Below are 15,470 nucleotides of genomic sequence, written 5' to 3' on the forward strand. Positions count from 1 at the left end.
GACTTTTATTTGTTTTCACATCTGCTACAGAGTTTTAGGCACCATGCTCCTGAATTTAGTAGTTATTTTAATTACTGCATCTCCCTTGCTTAAGTTATAACCAAAGCTGTTTTGTGCCATTTTTAGCTGCTTGTTTTTCTGATTAATGTAAATCTAGCCAATGGTATTATACAAAACCATAGGAAAATCTTTTCTAATCGTTTAATGGAAATGTCCTCATACTAAATAGGATTAGCTTTCTATGGTTCAGTGCTGAAGGTGAAAATAAGGGCTTCTTTTGCATATTCTTCAAACATAGGCTCTTATATAGTCTAGTAGAGGAACTAAAATGTGACATCACAAATCCCCAGAGGATGCAAAATCATTAACTTTTTTATTTTAGACATCAGACAAAACATCAACTTTGCCTGCAAATGTTAAAACATTTGAGTTTAATTCAATTTATAGTTGGAAACTTTGCCCATATAAGAACTCATCAAAAATGACCTCAAAGTAGGTTTGTCCTAGATTTTCTCTGGTATAGTATAAACAGTCAATCAATCAATTTGTCAAACCTCCAAGTTTTTGATGAGTGTCAATGATCACATGCAGTATTTAATCATGTGGGGTTGGAGTTGGAGGTACAGCTTATGTGTTACTTCCCCAGCAGTGGATGAAGTGGTGTCCTTAGGCTGTGAGTTGGATGAGTCACGGTTTGATGTGCTGCCTCTGTCCTCACCTTCTACGGTGCAGGGAACACATATGGTGGTCACTCTGACGCGTCATGTTTCTGAGCCCGCTGGAGGCGAGATGCTGCGAAGATAAGAAAATGTATTGCGTGTGACCTCTCGTCTTTCTGTGTCAAATTCCTCATTCTCTGCTCTCTCTCTTTCTCTCCTCATCTCAGGGACCAGTAACGGTTCTGTACTGGTCTATAACCTGACCAGTGGTCTTCTCCACAAAGAACTCAGCGTCCACTCTTGTGAAGTCAGGTAAGATTTTTGTTTCTGTGCAGTTAATTGTGTACAACACTGCAGAGCTTTCACATTGTCTGCACTTCACTTCTCACCAGTGAAGTGAGTGCAGACATGTTGCTTTTAAGAAGAAATATTTGTAAAACAACATTTTAGCATTTTAGAGCATTCAAGTTGGATAGATTTATTTTTCATAATTGTTTTCAGGCTCATTAAAGTTTCTGGAGGCAATTGGCACTCACATAATTAGAGTGCCACCATGACAACTGTTGTGTGTTAAAGAGAAGTAATTCCCTGGCTTGCTTTTCCCTGGGTTTTATCTTAGAGTGCTTGAGCTGAGTGCACTACTTTTGACTTGAATAATAATACAAGACCTACAAGAGCAATATAAATGACTCAAACAGATACGGAGATGGTGGTTCAATGTATGGCCTACTGTATACTTTGCTTTTATATGCAAATTAAATCAGAAAGACTGAAAATTAAAATGTCATGTTGACAAGTGACAGTCTAGTGACGGTCTCCGAAAAACCCTGGCACAATATACTGTGATCGCACCAGAGCATATTTTAAAAAAATGTGAGTTGGCTAAAAAATACTGCTCAGCTGCCTTCATAGATTTATCCCAACAACTGAATTGTGAGTGTGTTTCCTGAAGTGTGGATGAACACACACACAGCTGAGATGCACTTGAAAAATAGGACCAGCTTTGCATACTGTGCAAATCAATTCATCACGACAACCTAATAAATTGTATTACAAGGCCCATAATGCACTGTGTGTATGTTTGTGTGTCGTCCTCTGTGTAAGTGTGTGTGAGAGATTGTGTTTGGGGTAGGGAGAAAACAAGGTGTTTTAGATTTGTGATGCCTGATTTTATATACAGCATCAACACAAACTGCTGAGGTTACACTCTGGGTACAGTCAGTGTGGTGTTTTATTTACCCAGTAAACACTAACAAGCATACTAGCCATCCTTCCATTTGTCATTTTGTTTATCCTATGAGGGTTGTAGAGGGCTGAAGCCAATTCCAGCTAAAAAACCATACCATCTCTGTCATTTCACAATTACAGTAATTTGGAAAAAATAGGAGCATCAGCCGTCACTGATTTCCACAAAAAGAAAACAACACACTCTCTTACCTTGTTTACCAAACCCAATTTTCACAGTATCCCTGTTTCTCACAGTATAGACTTGCTAGACTTGTCAACCTCAGGTGTTAAAAACTTGAATGTCATGCTCTGGTATTATGCATGCTGGCTCGCTGGAAAACCCCAGCAGAACACAGTCACCATCAATGTTATTAGTTACACTTGTGTTTGTCCTGCTGTGACAAGTCAAAATATTACCTGGGGGAAAGGTTTTATTTATTACACTGTGAAATGCACGCAGTATATTAATTTAATTTTCATTTGTCAATTAAAACAAATTACTTGACTTTTTTATGCAGTGAAAAATGGGCTGAATATCAGGCTTCTCTTAACCTCTGAACACTACACCACTCTCTCAAGTAGCTAATTAATGAACCTGTCAATCACACATCACAGGGGCCATTCAGGGACAAGCAATCTTTATTATTAGACAGCATCCTCCTCTTCATTACCAAGCATTTGAAAAGGGAAAATAAAAACTAACATCAGTAATATTGAACAGTTGCTGATGACATTTCTTGGAATCATTGATGAGACCACCAACACAATTAGGAGCTGTTTAGTTCGGACAATCTGCCTGATACCGGTCGAAGCTATTTAAAAAGATAAATTGTTCAGATTCTGCTCAATACTGCATATTAATGGGTCATGAATACTTCAGTGCTAGAACCTCCTGCAAAAACATCCTATTCTCTTTTGCCTATTAATTTTTAAGTATTTTTTCTCTTGATGTGGGCTTGCAACAGGGACTGTGAGGGTAAAATTACTTTATTCTCTATGATCATAAGAGGAGGTGTTACCACTGGGTTAATGGAGAAATCCAGCCAGGACAAAACAATATGCTTTCTGAATCATAACTCAAACATCATGTGTGTGCTCAGAAGAGTTATTAAAAAGTTGTCACATAATTTGATTATTAAGAGCTCAAATATTGCAGATTAATTTGTTTTTCAGTATTTTTGTGATTGTGATTGTTCATTACTAATAACAAGCTCGCTGCAGCAATATCACAAATCTAGTTGCAGAATTATATACAAAAAAGGTTTTCGAGTGTTAAGTTGTTGACGTTTGTTTAAAACTAGTTTGCTTGGCCTACTTTTCTGGAGCTGGTTCAGAATTTGTCCTTTTTCATTAGGGAGTCCCCTTCAAATAGTTCTACAATATACTGTCATTTTTTATTGTTTGTGTGCTGGACATTGTGTGAAGAGCTTTTTATAACTGTCTAGGGAAGTTAGAAAATTTTTGTTCATCCTACCTGGTTGATCTGCAATTTTTTTATCATAAAATGAAGAAATGATTTGCTTTATTACTCTTCACGTGGGAATTATGTACAAGTTTGAATGATTTTCCTCACGGGCTGTATATTTTCATACAATACATGTCGGCTATTTCAGAAGTCTCTTAAGTAATCAACACAATCTTCAGGCTCTGTAATTCAGATGGATAGAAATTGCAGCATCAAAATGACTGTTGTCCTTTTGCTTTGAAGAAAAATTGCTAAAGGGGAAGTGATTCTATGAATGTTGTTGCCGTGACAGAGATCAGCACCCTCGATGTTCAACCCTCGACAGCTGTTTGCCATCTGCACTGTCTGCATGACACTGTTTGCCTGTTTATGCAAAGTTTATCAATATTAAATACCCAATCCAACACTGCACTTTCTTCGGCCCTACACGATACACATGCCATATGTGAAGCCAATAAGATGAATAGTTCATGAGATTTGAAATTTTTGAAACTAGTAGATAGATTCAGATTTATATCAAGTAAGTTTGTATATATTTCTATATTTCCTGGTTAAGACAAAACAGTACCCCCAGGATAGATAGTAGTAATGTGTTTGACCTAAATCTAGCTTTGTTTCAGGAAGGTTTTATTTATTATTAAACTTCATTGTGCTGCTGCGTTTTTGCTCTATGAACTGGTTAATCATGTTGCGTGTGGCGGACCACACTGAAAGGAGATGCAGTCAGAATGCTGAGCCCCAAAATGCAACAGCCAAACATAAAGAGCAGGGCTACGCGCGATTAGTTAGTATTCTCTAATGAGGGGCAAAACTATTTCAGCAGGATTAATTAAGCTCAAGATTGAATCATTAATGTTGTTAAGAGATTGATCGGGAGCAAACACGATTTGTTCGAGCAGAGCCAGGCTTTCTTTAATGAGAGAAGTTGGTATCCTCGAATGTGAAACTCACACTAACTTTAATGAGCTATGCAACACAAGCTACTTGAAATGTCTGTAGCTGTGTATCTGTGGATTATAAGGGAGTGATTAGGCAGCGGATCGCTCTGCCTGGTTCCTGGTGTCACCATGGATTTGAATTACTGTCAGGATGCTGAACTGCTTGTCACTCTTCTCATGGTTGTCATCTCTCCCTTAATGCTACTGTACCTTGTGCTCACATGTGGCGAACACCATTTGACACATGCAACCATTTACACATTGTTTGGTTGATTGGTGTTGCACTCTGCTCTGGTAGATTTGAACCCCTCACGTTTTTGAATATCAGTAGAGCACGAAAATAAATGAATAACATAACAACCCCGCTCAGGTCTTCATATCAAAGCAGTGCCGTCAGATCAGGGCCGTCTCTGTAGAGCGCTGCTGTTACGTCCGCTGCTGTGACGTTCATCATTATGTTCAAAGCTGTGTGTTTTGTGTGTTGGGCAGAGCAGAGGTGCTTATGAAAATAAGCCCAGCAGCTCTTGCCCGATCACAGTCATGCCAAAGGAGGCCTGGCTACTTAGCATCTCATTTACATTTAGTGGGGAAATTGACTAATTAATCATGTGGCTATTTACCATCTCATTAGAGTGGAGTGTGTGTGTGCTCCCTGAGCTGTGCCCACCAAAAATATTCATACACTCTTAATGGCTTGAGGGCTTTGCATTTTTACACCTTGCTAAATTAGAAGTAATACGTTGCTAGGATATAGTGAAGGAATATTTCACAAATACTCTGCACTTAAAGGGATTGCAATATTATTCATGAAAATAAAACCTGAGTGTGTGCTTATTCCACAGGGGGATTGAATGGGTGAGTCTTACCAGTTTCCTATCCTTCGCCACTTCTTCCCCCAACAACATGGGCCTGGTGCGAAATGAGCTGCAGCATGTCGACCTGCCTACTGGTAAGAGGCACACACGCATACACCTGAGGGTAACAACTATAGCTTTTATATTGGTCATGGTTCTTGATATTTCTGTTATGCTCAGGGCTCCACACAAATGAATAAATACAAAACATTAAATAAACATTTCAGTCCCTCTCTCCCTTTCTCTCTGACTTTCTCTTTTTATCTCTCTCTGTCGATGTGATTCACTAAAGCATTGGGAGTATTGTTGTCCCACCTTTGTGGTTGGCAGTGGAGGTAGTCACAGAGCAGGATTGATGTCTGTTAAAAAGAAAAAAGATCCGCTATTGTACTGCACATCACACCTCTGATTTCAGAACGCTGCATGTTATCTAAAATCACACATTTGGGCGGTGATATGCCTGTTTAATTGGTTCAGCATAAACAAGCAAAGGGGACAAATTTGAGGGATCTTTTAAAGACAGTACAGTGGGATCTCTAGAAAACATGGACTGTTTTTGTTCGCCCCCAGGGGATACTTCTACACTCCTCCAAATTAAGGTCCAAACTAAAAAGTGGGTATCACAAAGGGAGGATACCTTGCCTGAGCTCCTTGATGGGTCTATAGAATTACTGCACCAGCAGTAAATTGTTTCTGCCTCCTCAAGGGCTTGAAAATATACTGTGCTACGTTTTCTGTGCCAAAGGGAGAGCAAAGTTTGGAAAGTAACTTTAATGTGATCAGTTGGATGCGATGTTGGATATAAATAATTGATGAGCACTTTTATCATTTTTCAAAAATTTCAACTTTAATGTGCGGTTTGCGAATTTTGCATGGACACAATAAAAAATATGGTCAGAGTAATGAATCGGTGGCAGAGCCTTTATCCCCAATTCAATCAGGCCAACAGCGAGGGTAAGTCACTCCTTTAATGAGTCTCTCCTAAGCACTGAAGTCGTCAAAGTTAACAGTCCACACCAATAGCTTTGGTTATTGGCCCATACACTTTCCAGCACAGACATACTTAATTGTTTTTCCATCTAAGTTCAAATGAGTTCAAGTGAATCAAATCCTCCAAGATGGTATTTTCAACCTAGGGTTAATTATTTCCAGGGGTCGCCAGACAAATAAAAACTCCTTATCGTGCTGATTATTCTTAGCCAAGCAGATATAGCCAAACATGAAACCACAATATATTCAGTTTTTATTTTGTAAATCAGGAGGCCACAGAACACAGCATTGTTGCAGTGGATCAGGGAGAGAGGAAAAATGCATGTAATGCTTCAAAATCTGCAGTGCCCAGAGTAGTTTAACAACAGGGGCTAGCTGTTAACAATAAACATAACAGAGCTGTCATCGGAATGAAACTTTAGTCTTTATTTGTTAACATTTATTTATCAGAGCATCCTGAACAATCACTCAAAGTCAGTGAAGGAGATGCATAGAAACAGCTGTTTATGGTTTTCATCTCTGTCTAACACCTCCACCCTCTCCCTCCCTCTCTTAGTTGACGGTCCCTTCACGTCCCTGTCATTTTCCTTTTGTCTGTAGATTGATCGCTGCAATGGTGGGAAAGGGAATTAGGGCTGAAAGTTCTATTTACAATCATGAAAAACATCAAGAAACTAAGTGGCATGTTCTCTGTTTGTCTATAAATTTCCCCTGCTCCTTACACTAACACCCCCTAATTTATCCAGACTCATTTCACCACTTCACAGCACAAACACCCACCTGCTTAGCTGTGGGGCTTAGGGGAATCATATGCCAAAAATATTCAGACACCAAAAAATCATTAAACCACTTTCCAGCATACAGTGCATTTAATGGTTCTTGTGACAACGGAGGTGCAGAGAGTTGATTGGTGATCAATGTGTTTGCATGCGGGTGCAGTGGGAGAGGTTCAGAAGCCTCAATGTGATTATCCTGGGGGGGTGGTGACTGGAAACCTCTGCTCTCAGGTGTCCTTGACTTTCAGCTGCTGGTCGTGGAGATAGGCTTTATGGATTTAAATGTCATGGCTCACATGAAAATATCAATATTTTTTAATCTGTCTGTGTTCAGTGGTTCAGTGCAGACATGCAGGAGAACTGGGAGGTCTTTGGTCTGGTATAGAAACAAAATGAAAAGGAGAGCAGAGGGAAACGTCTTGCTACAATCTGTCAAAATGTATGAATTCATTTTTCAACAACTCCTAAGATGTATATATATTTACAATTTATTCTACAGGAAGAAATGAGATGTTCATATTTAACTAGATGGAATGCTGAAGCTATTTACAGATGGAATCAGTTGCCTTTGTTGTCGACTTATTTAAGTTACAGATTTATTCTTACCTTATCAGATATTTAATGTAATCTGAATTTTAGATGCTTTACCATCCAAAGTCATACATTTGCTAGTACACCCTGACGTCATGGACCACATTCAGAAAGACTGCAGGCAGATACTCACAGTTTTGTTTCTGTTTCTTGAGCGTCATGCTCGTTTGCAGAATCTATTCAGGCATGGTGAGCATATTTTTGCATATTTATGTCCTTAGATAAAACAGCACAAAAGTAGGTTTTGCACTAAAAGGTTTTAGCTGTAAGAAAATTACGACTTGAGCATTTTCTGAAAAGATTTGAGGAAAAAATATTTTCCTCACTCACCTTACTCAATGCAGGTGATGTCTGGTCTGTGCAGCAAATATAGAAGCTTTTCTGAATGGACAAATTAGTTATCTGAGAAACTATTTTTGGGTGCTGCAATAACTCAGGGGATGTTGGTGTTGAGACATGGCAGTAAATTCAGTTTGCATAGCCTTGTGCACAGTTTAAATTTGTGTCATGTGTACCGAAGATAATTACCCACTATTTTTACATGCAATTTCTTAGCTGGTGTCATCATCTCAACACTCTAAGGTTATTTTGTGATAATCGTGTGTGTGTGTGTAAGAAACCATAATTGACACTTTGTAATCAGGACATACGACCCCTCCCACTGTGTGTAACTGTGGAAACGTTAGAGGAAATGGAGGAGACGGCTGCATTAGTCTCTAGCGAGCCACAGGTCTCCAAAGTTTTCACGACACCATATGCTCGGCTATTTAATTCCATACACATCCGTCTCAACACACCTGTTGGAGTTCACCCCTCTTCTCCAAATCACCACAGGCTGCTCTGTTACTCGGACGTTTCAAACAGGCCACCTTCCAAAGTGTCCTCCAGAGAATCTGATCAGCACTTTCGTGAACAAACAAGATACCATACACTTGAAGGGCACTCTTGTTTTATTTAAAGGGGCACCTTGACACTCTGCATAACGTCTGCGTTGGTGGGTTAAAAAACATCGAATGGTGAGAATAAGTTATCTGCAGTTTGCTCTCCCCCCTACTTCGGCAAGAGAGATGAAATCAGGACGCAGCAGAACTAAAGAGAAATGAGATGAATCAGTCTTTTCACAGGTGTAAAGAGTGATACTGTGATCTGTGTTCCATCATCACCTCCTCTCTGTCACTTACTCTCTCCCTCTCTGTGTCTGCTGCGTTTTCCAGGCAGATGCTTTGCATTCAGAGGTGAGCGAGGAAACGATGAGCCACCCATTGAGATGATTAAAGTGTCCCACCTCAAGTGAGTAACCCCCCCTTCGCCACCATCAACAAAACTAGATACCAACCACATCACACAATCTCTAATGCTTTTTACCTGTGAAACACACACACCAACAGCAGCTGCACTTTCACATACTGTATAAAATATTAACACCCACACAGAGTCTTTCCTCTTGCTGCCCGGGGCCCTCTCATCTTTGTCTCCCCTATCTTTATCCATCTCTGAACATTTAATTCAATATTTCTTAAGGTTGAAGGGCACCTACTTTTTTTTTCTTATATGTTTGACTGAAATTCAGAATGATATTCTGCTTAAAGAAAAGCACAAATCTTTTTTTCAGTTGTTTGTATATGATTGTCCCCAAAAACCTTCATATATTCATTCATATTCATGTTGCACGGTGTTCCTGATGGTCACTTTTCTATTCAATAGTTTTTGTGATATTCATAAAAATAAAAGAGCTTGTCTGCATTTACAGTCATCACACATTTTTTGAGAAATGGAGCTATAGACAAGGTTATCGGATACATATTCTCTTTCATTTGTGCTTTGTTGATCTTGATGTGTTGAAACTCTACTTTCTTTTCAAGGGCAGCACCTTTTAAAAACTATCTTGGTTCTTAAGTTTTTTCAAATATGTTTAGAATAAGATTAGGCTTATAATGAATTATATTGGAACGTGACACCATTGATTATTCTTCCTAGAACAGGTGAAAACCTTTTTTCCAGGTTAGTGGGGGTATTCAGAGTAAGTTCATGTCCCAAGTCCAAATGTATGATTTGTGTGTGCTAGAGAATATTAACTTCTTCTCGCTTTTTGATTACAACAAGTGTGTCTAAGAAATACTACAAGACAGTCAAACATAAAAAACACATGAACACAAAAAATACCTGAGCAGGTAAACATGAACTCATTCTGTCACTGTCAGTCCTGTTAATCTGACACTTTGTTGAGGAAGTAGCAACTTTGCATCCAATGTTCAGACATCCAAGATAAATGGCAACCATTTCTGTTACTAGAACAAGAAACCTTAAAGCGGGGTTGTGCACAGTTTATGTTTTTGAAACTCAATGTGTGTGTTGTGATGTCCATCCTCAGACAGTATCTGGTGGTGGTCTTCAGAGACAAACCCCTGGAGCTTTGGGACATCAGGACAGGAACACTTCTGCGGGAGATGGCTAAGAACTTCCCCACTGTCACTGCTCTGGTAATGATGAATCTACATGAAATGAAACCTAAATCGTTAACAATCTTTCATTCAGAGGTTCTGTACATTGAGAAATAGAGATATAAAGTTCAGGTAGTCAAGTTAATGTAATGTAATTCCCAGCTGCACATCTGCATGTTTTCAGTTACATAATCACTTTAACAAAGCGCAATGTTAATCGTGTTGTTTCTTTTCCTTTGGTAATAGTCTCCCATACATTAAGACCCCTATCCCTTCTTGTGTTTGTGTGGGCCATTTGAAAGATTAGTCTACAAATTTCCCTAACCTCAGCAAAGAACTGAGGTTTCATTAGGCCGGAGAAATACTCATAAAAAAAGAGTTATGGTGGGGAAACTTCGCAGTGGGGCTGTAAAATCCTCCACAGTGCAAATAAAAATGCCAGTAACCTTAATAATACATGCCGGCCTCCCCCAGCCACATATTGCTGTCTCATTTCCATATTGATTACAACCTTGAGTTAACCAGTCTACAGCCACAGTGCTCCGGCAGTTAGGAAGACTGCACGGATGGGGAAATCAGCTTTCTTGAGTGTCTTGGTCTCATTTATGTAAGCATCTACTGTAAATGCAAATCACTTCCTTTTCCCCCTTCCTGTCTCTGTCAGGGTTTGTTGTTATGTCAGCAAATTTGATTGTGTCTGGGTCTTTGTCTGGGTTTGTTGCTGTAACTGCAACCTGTGTGTATGAACAGGAATGGTCCCCGTCCCACAATCTGAAGAGTCTAAAGAAGAAGCAGATGGCAGCGAGGGAGGCCATGGCTCGGCAGACGGTGTCAGACGCTGAGCAGAGTAGCGTTGAATCCTCAGTCATCAGGTCAGCGTCATAAAGCTGAAGAATGTGTTTATCATAGAGTGACATGTTGTTTAGATGAACACACATTAATACGATTCTTCAACACCAGACTGAGGTGACTTTTTTATCATGCTTCTCAAATGAAGAGGACTTATATGCAGTTGAATTAGTTTTGGTAAAGGTAAATATTTAATCAATCAAAGGTGGAAATCCTATCAAAGAAGCCAATAGCGGTCTAAAGTAATACATTATTTCAAACCTATTTAATGCACGTTTTTGAAACTTAGGTGGCCCAACGATGTGGCATGAGTTAAAGCTATTATGTGAACATTTGCAATTAATTAAAGTCACTGTAGTTGACAGCAATTCATTACACAATGTTTGTGTGCCATCTTTTTTTGGGTGTTACATACCCCCACACCCTATTAATTCAATTCAAGTATTCAACAGCACCCATTACTGATGCTAATAATTATATTTTAAATTAACCTAGAATCATTTGTTAACTAGTTTTCACATGAATCACAAAACTGAGTTCAAGTGTGACGACTGACTTAATATGCAATTGTATTGTTTTGATGAAATCGTGATTTTTGTTTTCAAGTTAATTGAGCTTCTCTCTAATCTTCATAGTCTGGGCACTGCACAGCTCTCTCTGGCGTAAAACTACTCCTGTTTGGAAATGTCTTGTCAAAATATTTCACACTGGAAAGTGACATGTTGTGCTTATCTGAGAAAAATTTCTGTTTGTGTGATGTCTCTGCTACAGTCTCCTACAGGATGCAGAGAGCAAGTCTGAGACCAGCCAAGCCATCTCAGCCAGGGAGCATTTTGTATTCACTGACACAGATGGGCAGGTCTACCACATCACCGTAGAGGGCAACACAGTCAAAGACGGTGCACGAATTCCACCTGATGTGAGTCTAGAGACTGTGTCTGTTTTATGTCTCTCTTTTTATGTCAGCGATCCTTACACAAGGCTTTTTCTACATGCTTTGTATCTCTGTGTCTCCATTCAGTTGCAAATTTTGGTTGAACCCTTCTCCACACAAGATCTCAATCTGTCTTTTCTTTTCCATGTTTTCTTTCTGCGGACACCAGTGTGTCTCCTCGCACGACTTTGACCTCTGAGTTTTTCCTCTCCTCTATTTGTATCAGTCTGTTATCTGTCTCATCTATTAATCAATACTTTCTCTCAGTATTTTAATGTACAACGAAAAAAACAGACCACATCCATCACATTTTTTAAACTAATAAATCCTATGTTTTCATCCTTAATCTGTCATCTTTTCTTCCGTTTGTCTTCTTGCATCCCTCTGGCATTGTCATTATCTTTTTGCAATATGCATGATTCTTTCTTTTTCTCAAAGAGAATTAAAACATTTTTTTCACATTCATTTCTTTGCTGCTTTTGTGATCAAGCATCTGTATTATGTCAGAAATTATGCTCCTTTATTGAGCTCAAAAGAAAAACTACTTCCTAGTTGTAAGCCAACATCTTTCCGATTCCTCCTCGATCAAGTAAAAGCTATCACTCCTCCTCTGTATCCCATGTCCTTCAGGTTTTTTTTTGTGAGGCTTGTGTGGGGGGATGATATAGATGCTGGCTTTAACAACAAAGAAGTAGCCAACTTCTTGTGCAGTAATAAACTGCATGGAATCAAGGTGAAGGTTCAGCTAAGTCTTTATGTTTTTGGCAGATCAAACTTTTTTTTCCTTTTTTTTCAAGAGAAGAAACAGCCAACTGAAGATGTGCGGAGTGTTTCATCAGTTTGTCCCAGATACTGCATGTTTTCTGTACGAGTTCAGAACATGATTCAGACTCTGGGAAAGAGAAACTTTCACTGTTTTTACTTGAAAAGCATTTGATGCTTAGCAAATTATGAATTTGCCGTGTTTTCATTTCATTACATTTCTTTACATTAGATGCCAATGTGTCACTACACAACACAGAGTGTTTATTTTTTTAATTACAGCATTACAACTCTTGTTTGAAAAGTTTGGTAAGAAGGTTCTGGCTTCAGGAACATTTTCAGACTCATTATCTCATTGTGACTTGTAATTGTATAAGGGTGAGTCATGCTATAGAGTGGGAGGAACCATCTGTTATTTGTTGTTGATTGTTGCATTTTAAAATTGTATACCTCATCACTAACTTTTTTTTTTTGCAAAAGTAATCTAGCTCCATACAGTATTTCTAAAGGAAAGCCACTACAGTTAATCCTTTTCTCAAGTCAATACCTGTGCAGGGAATAGAACAGTAAAGCAGTCTCTCTTTTTTTTTCCGCTCACTACCTGCGTACATTCACCCCACACAGGCAGACACTGGAGGTTTACCTGAGGATTTAAAAGTCTTATCTCCTTGACGGCTGCAGATTCATAACTCAAAGATTTGCATACCCCAGAGCTTTTACAATCCGTTCAGGATGATAAAGGATCTTCATATCTCTGTCTAAAAAGTTTTGTCCTATCGCCCACTGTGCTCAAGCTGAAGGGGATCTGACACTTAGTGTCTTCACGTCAGCGTTCGGTTTTGTCGCACTGCCCTAATTAAACTCAAATGTCGTCTTTGTTTACGACTCGACTGTGACTGTTGAAGATATTTTCATTTATTTTCCACGAGAAGATTATCATGAAAAAAGTATTGACTGTAACAATATAATCATGATTCCTGTAGAAAGTTTGAAAAATAATAACAACAAAATTATTTTTGAGGTGCTTGATTGATTTCCACGATAATATTGTATAGTATCACAACATCAATAGTTTGATAATGATAAAACCAATAATAACTGTTATCAATACTGGGATATCTAGACACCCCTACTGGGGAGTATGATGTTTTATAGTAGAGGATTAAAGGGGGTGTCCTGCTGTTGGGATTACACCAATTTGTCTTGTATTTTTTCCTCAATCCTTAAATTATTCTATCACGAGGAAGATTATCATGGACTTCAGTTGACTTTTTAAGATGCACGTTATCTTGGTACTTCAATGATTCAACTACAGCAACTCACTAGTGCACCTCGTATACAGTAATCCTCAAAGCTTCATCAATCATCTAAATTGTACAAACTGTTTAGGTTTATGTCAGTGGTTTCCAGATTCCCGAATCATTGTGCATTGCACCTATGTACGGCTGTCCTCCGTTCTTTGTCCTCTAACACATTTTCTGTGAAAATCTTCTTCTTCCTGTGTTACAGGGTAGTATGGGCAGTATTGCCTGCATTGCCTGGAAAGGTGACACGTTGGTGCTTGGAGATGTGGACGGTAATCTCAACTTCTGGGACCTCAAAGCTCGTTTGTCCAGGTGACAACTAGACTCTGCTGTATATTGGGTCATGGTGTAATAATAAAATGTGCAACAAAAATTTTACCTGTACAGAATGACAATGGATTTATTATCAAGATAAGCATGTTAATGTTTAACCTTAGAGCGGTGCGGAAGAAAATAGATTAGATAAATGCAGAAAGTCTGTAATCTCAAAATATAAATGATCAAATACATCATATAGTGGTTTTGATATAAAACATGATGCATAGCATTAAGTTATGTGTATTTTAACAATTCATTTTAACATAGGACACATAGGACAAGATGGTGAATAACTGTTGTGTGTTTGAAGGTCTTTCACACTAGTTTAATAAGTTAACCACCAGCAGATGTTGGCGACCACTAGTGGATATTAGGGACATATCATCAGTTGTGTACTTTAGCTTCATTGAGTTTTTCAGCCTTTTAAACACATGACACCCTCTGCTAAAGCAGGCCCACCTCAGGCTGATCAGACCTGGGTGTGTGTCCCTAACATCTTGGGGCCCAGTTGGGATTTGTCCTTCTGATCCAAAGCCATCGGCTGCAGCGTTCTGCGGTCTCTGGTGTTTCTTTTATGTTCTGGTGCAGGGAGATTAAATAAATGAATCTCAAAATTACCAATGCTTTCAGGGGGATCCCGACACACCGTGGCTGGGTGAAGAAGATTCGCTTTGCACCAGGGAAAGGCAACCAGAAGTTGTTGGTCATGTACACAGATGGAGCAGAGGTCTGGGACACCAAAGAGGTGAGGCTCCATGCACCAGCTCCTGCCAGCTGCTTTGACCTAAAAAAAAAAGTTTTTATTTTAGCAAAAAGCCTGCAACATAATAAGATGTGGTAAAAAAGATGTGATGGGGTCTGAATACATTCTGAATGCACTGGAAATTCCCAGCATACATCAACCTGTAAAGGTTCATATACACAAGTCTTAAAAGCTCTGTGCTGACATATATTAGTTAAACCGTAGCAGGATAGATGGTCCTAATTTTTTGTAAGCGCTGTGCACCCTCGCTCTCTTTAACTTTGTTTACCAGAAGTTATATAAAAGTCCTATCTCTGTGCAGTTTTCATTGAACCTCATCTAAGGATCCCTCTGGCTAGTTTACACTCCAGTTCATCACTTAAGTGTAATGTTCAATGGACTTTTTTTTTTTTAATCTTTTGTGTCCACACCATAATATTTGTTAGCTTACCCAGCAGCAATGAGTGTTAAAAATGGAAGAACAGATGAATGTGGACACAGAACAATGCTCTGGTGTATTAAGTGGCATAGGGTGGAGGGAGATGGTCCCAATGGGGCACTATTGTCGAGATAGAGGCGATGTGCTTTTCTTGAGAGGAGCCTAGATAAGACACAGTTTT

The 15,470-nt window shown here is 39.0% G+C and overlaps 1 protein-coding gene across 1 annotated transcript in view; it reads left to right on the forward strand.

Moving 5' to 3' along the window:
- Positions 1-15,470, forward strand: part of wdr11 (WD repeat domain 11) — a 49,691-nt gene that overhangs the window by 20,814 nt on the left and 13,407 nt on the right. Inside the window, exons 11-18 of the mRNA XM_020096232.2 lie at positions 887-971; positions 5,132-5,238; positions 8,715-8,790; positions 9,872-9,980; positions 10,692-10,813; positions 11,562-11,709; positions 13,996-14,102; positions 14,739-14,853. Coding sequence (XP_019951791.1) covers positions 887-971; positions 5,132-5,238; positions 8,715-8,790; positions 9,872-9,980; positions 10,692-10,813; positions 11,562-11,709; positions 13,996-14,102; positions 14,739-14,853 — 869 coding nt within the window. The remainder of the gene's footprint in view (positions 1-886; positions 972-5,131; positions 5,239-8,714; positions 8,791-9,871; positions 9,981-10,691; positions 10,814-11,561; positions 11,710-13,995; positions 14,103-14,738; positions 14,854-15,470) is intronic.

Source organism: Paralichthys olivaceus, chromosome 14, assembly GCF_024713975.1.
Source record: "Paralichthys olivaceus isolate ysfri-2021 chromosome 14, ASM2471397v2, whole genome shotgun sequence".
Lineage (NCBI taxonomy): Eukaryota > Metazoa > Chordata > Actinopteri > Pleuronectiformes > Paralichthyidae > Paralichthys > Paralichthys olivaceus.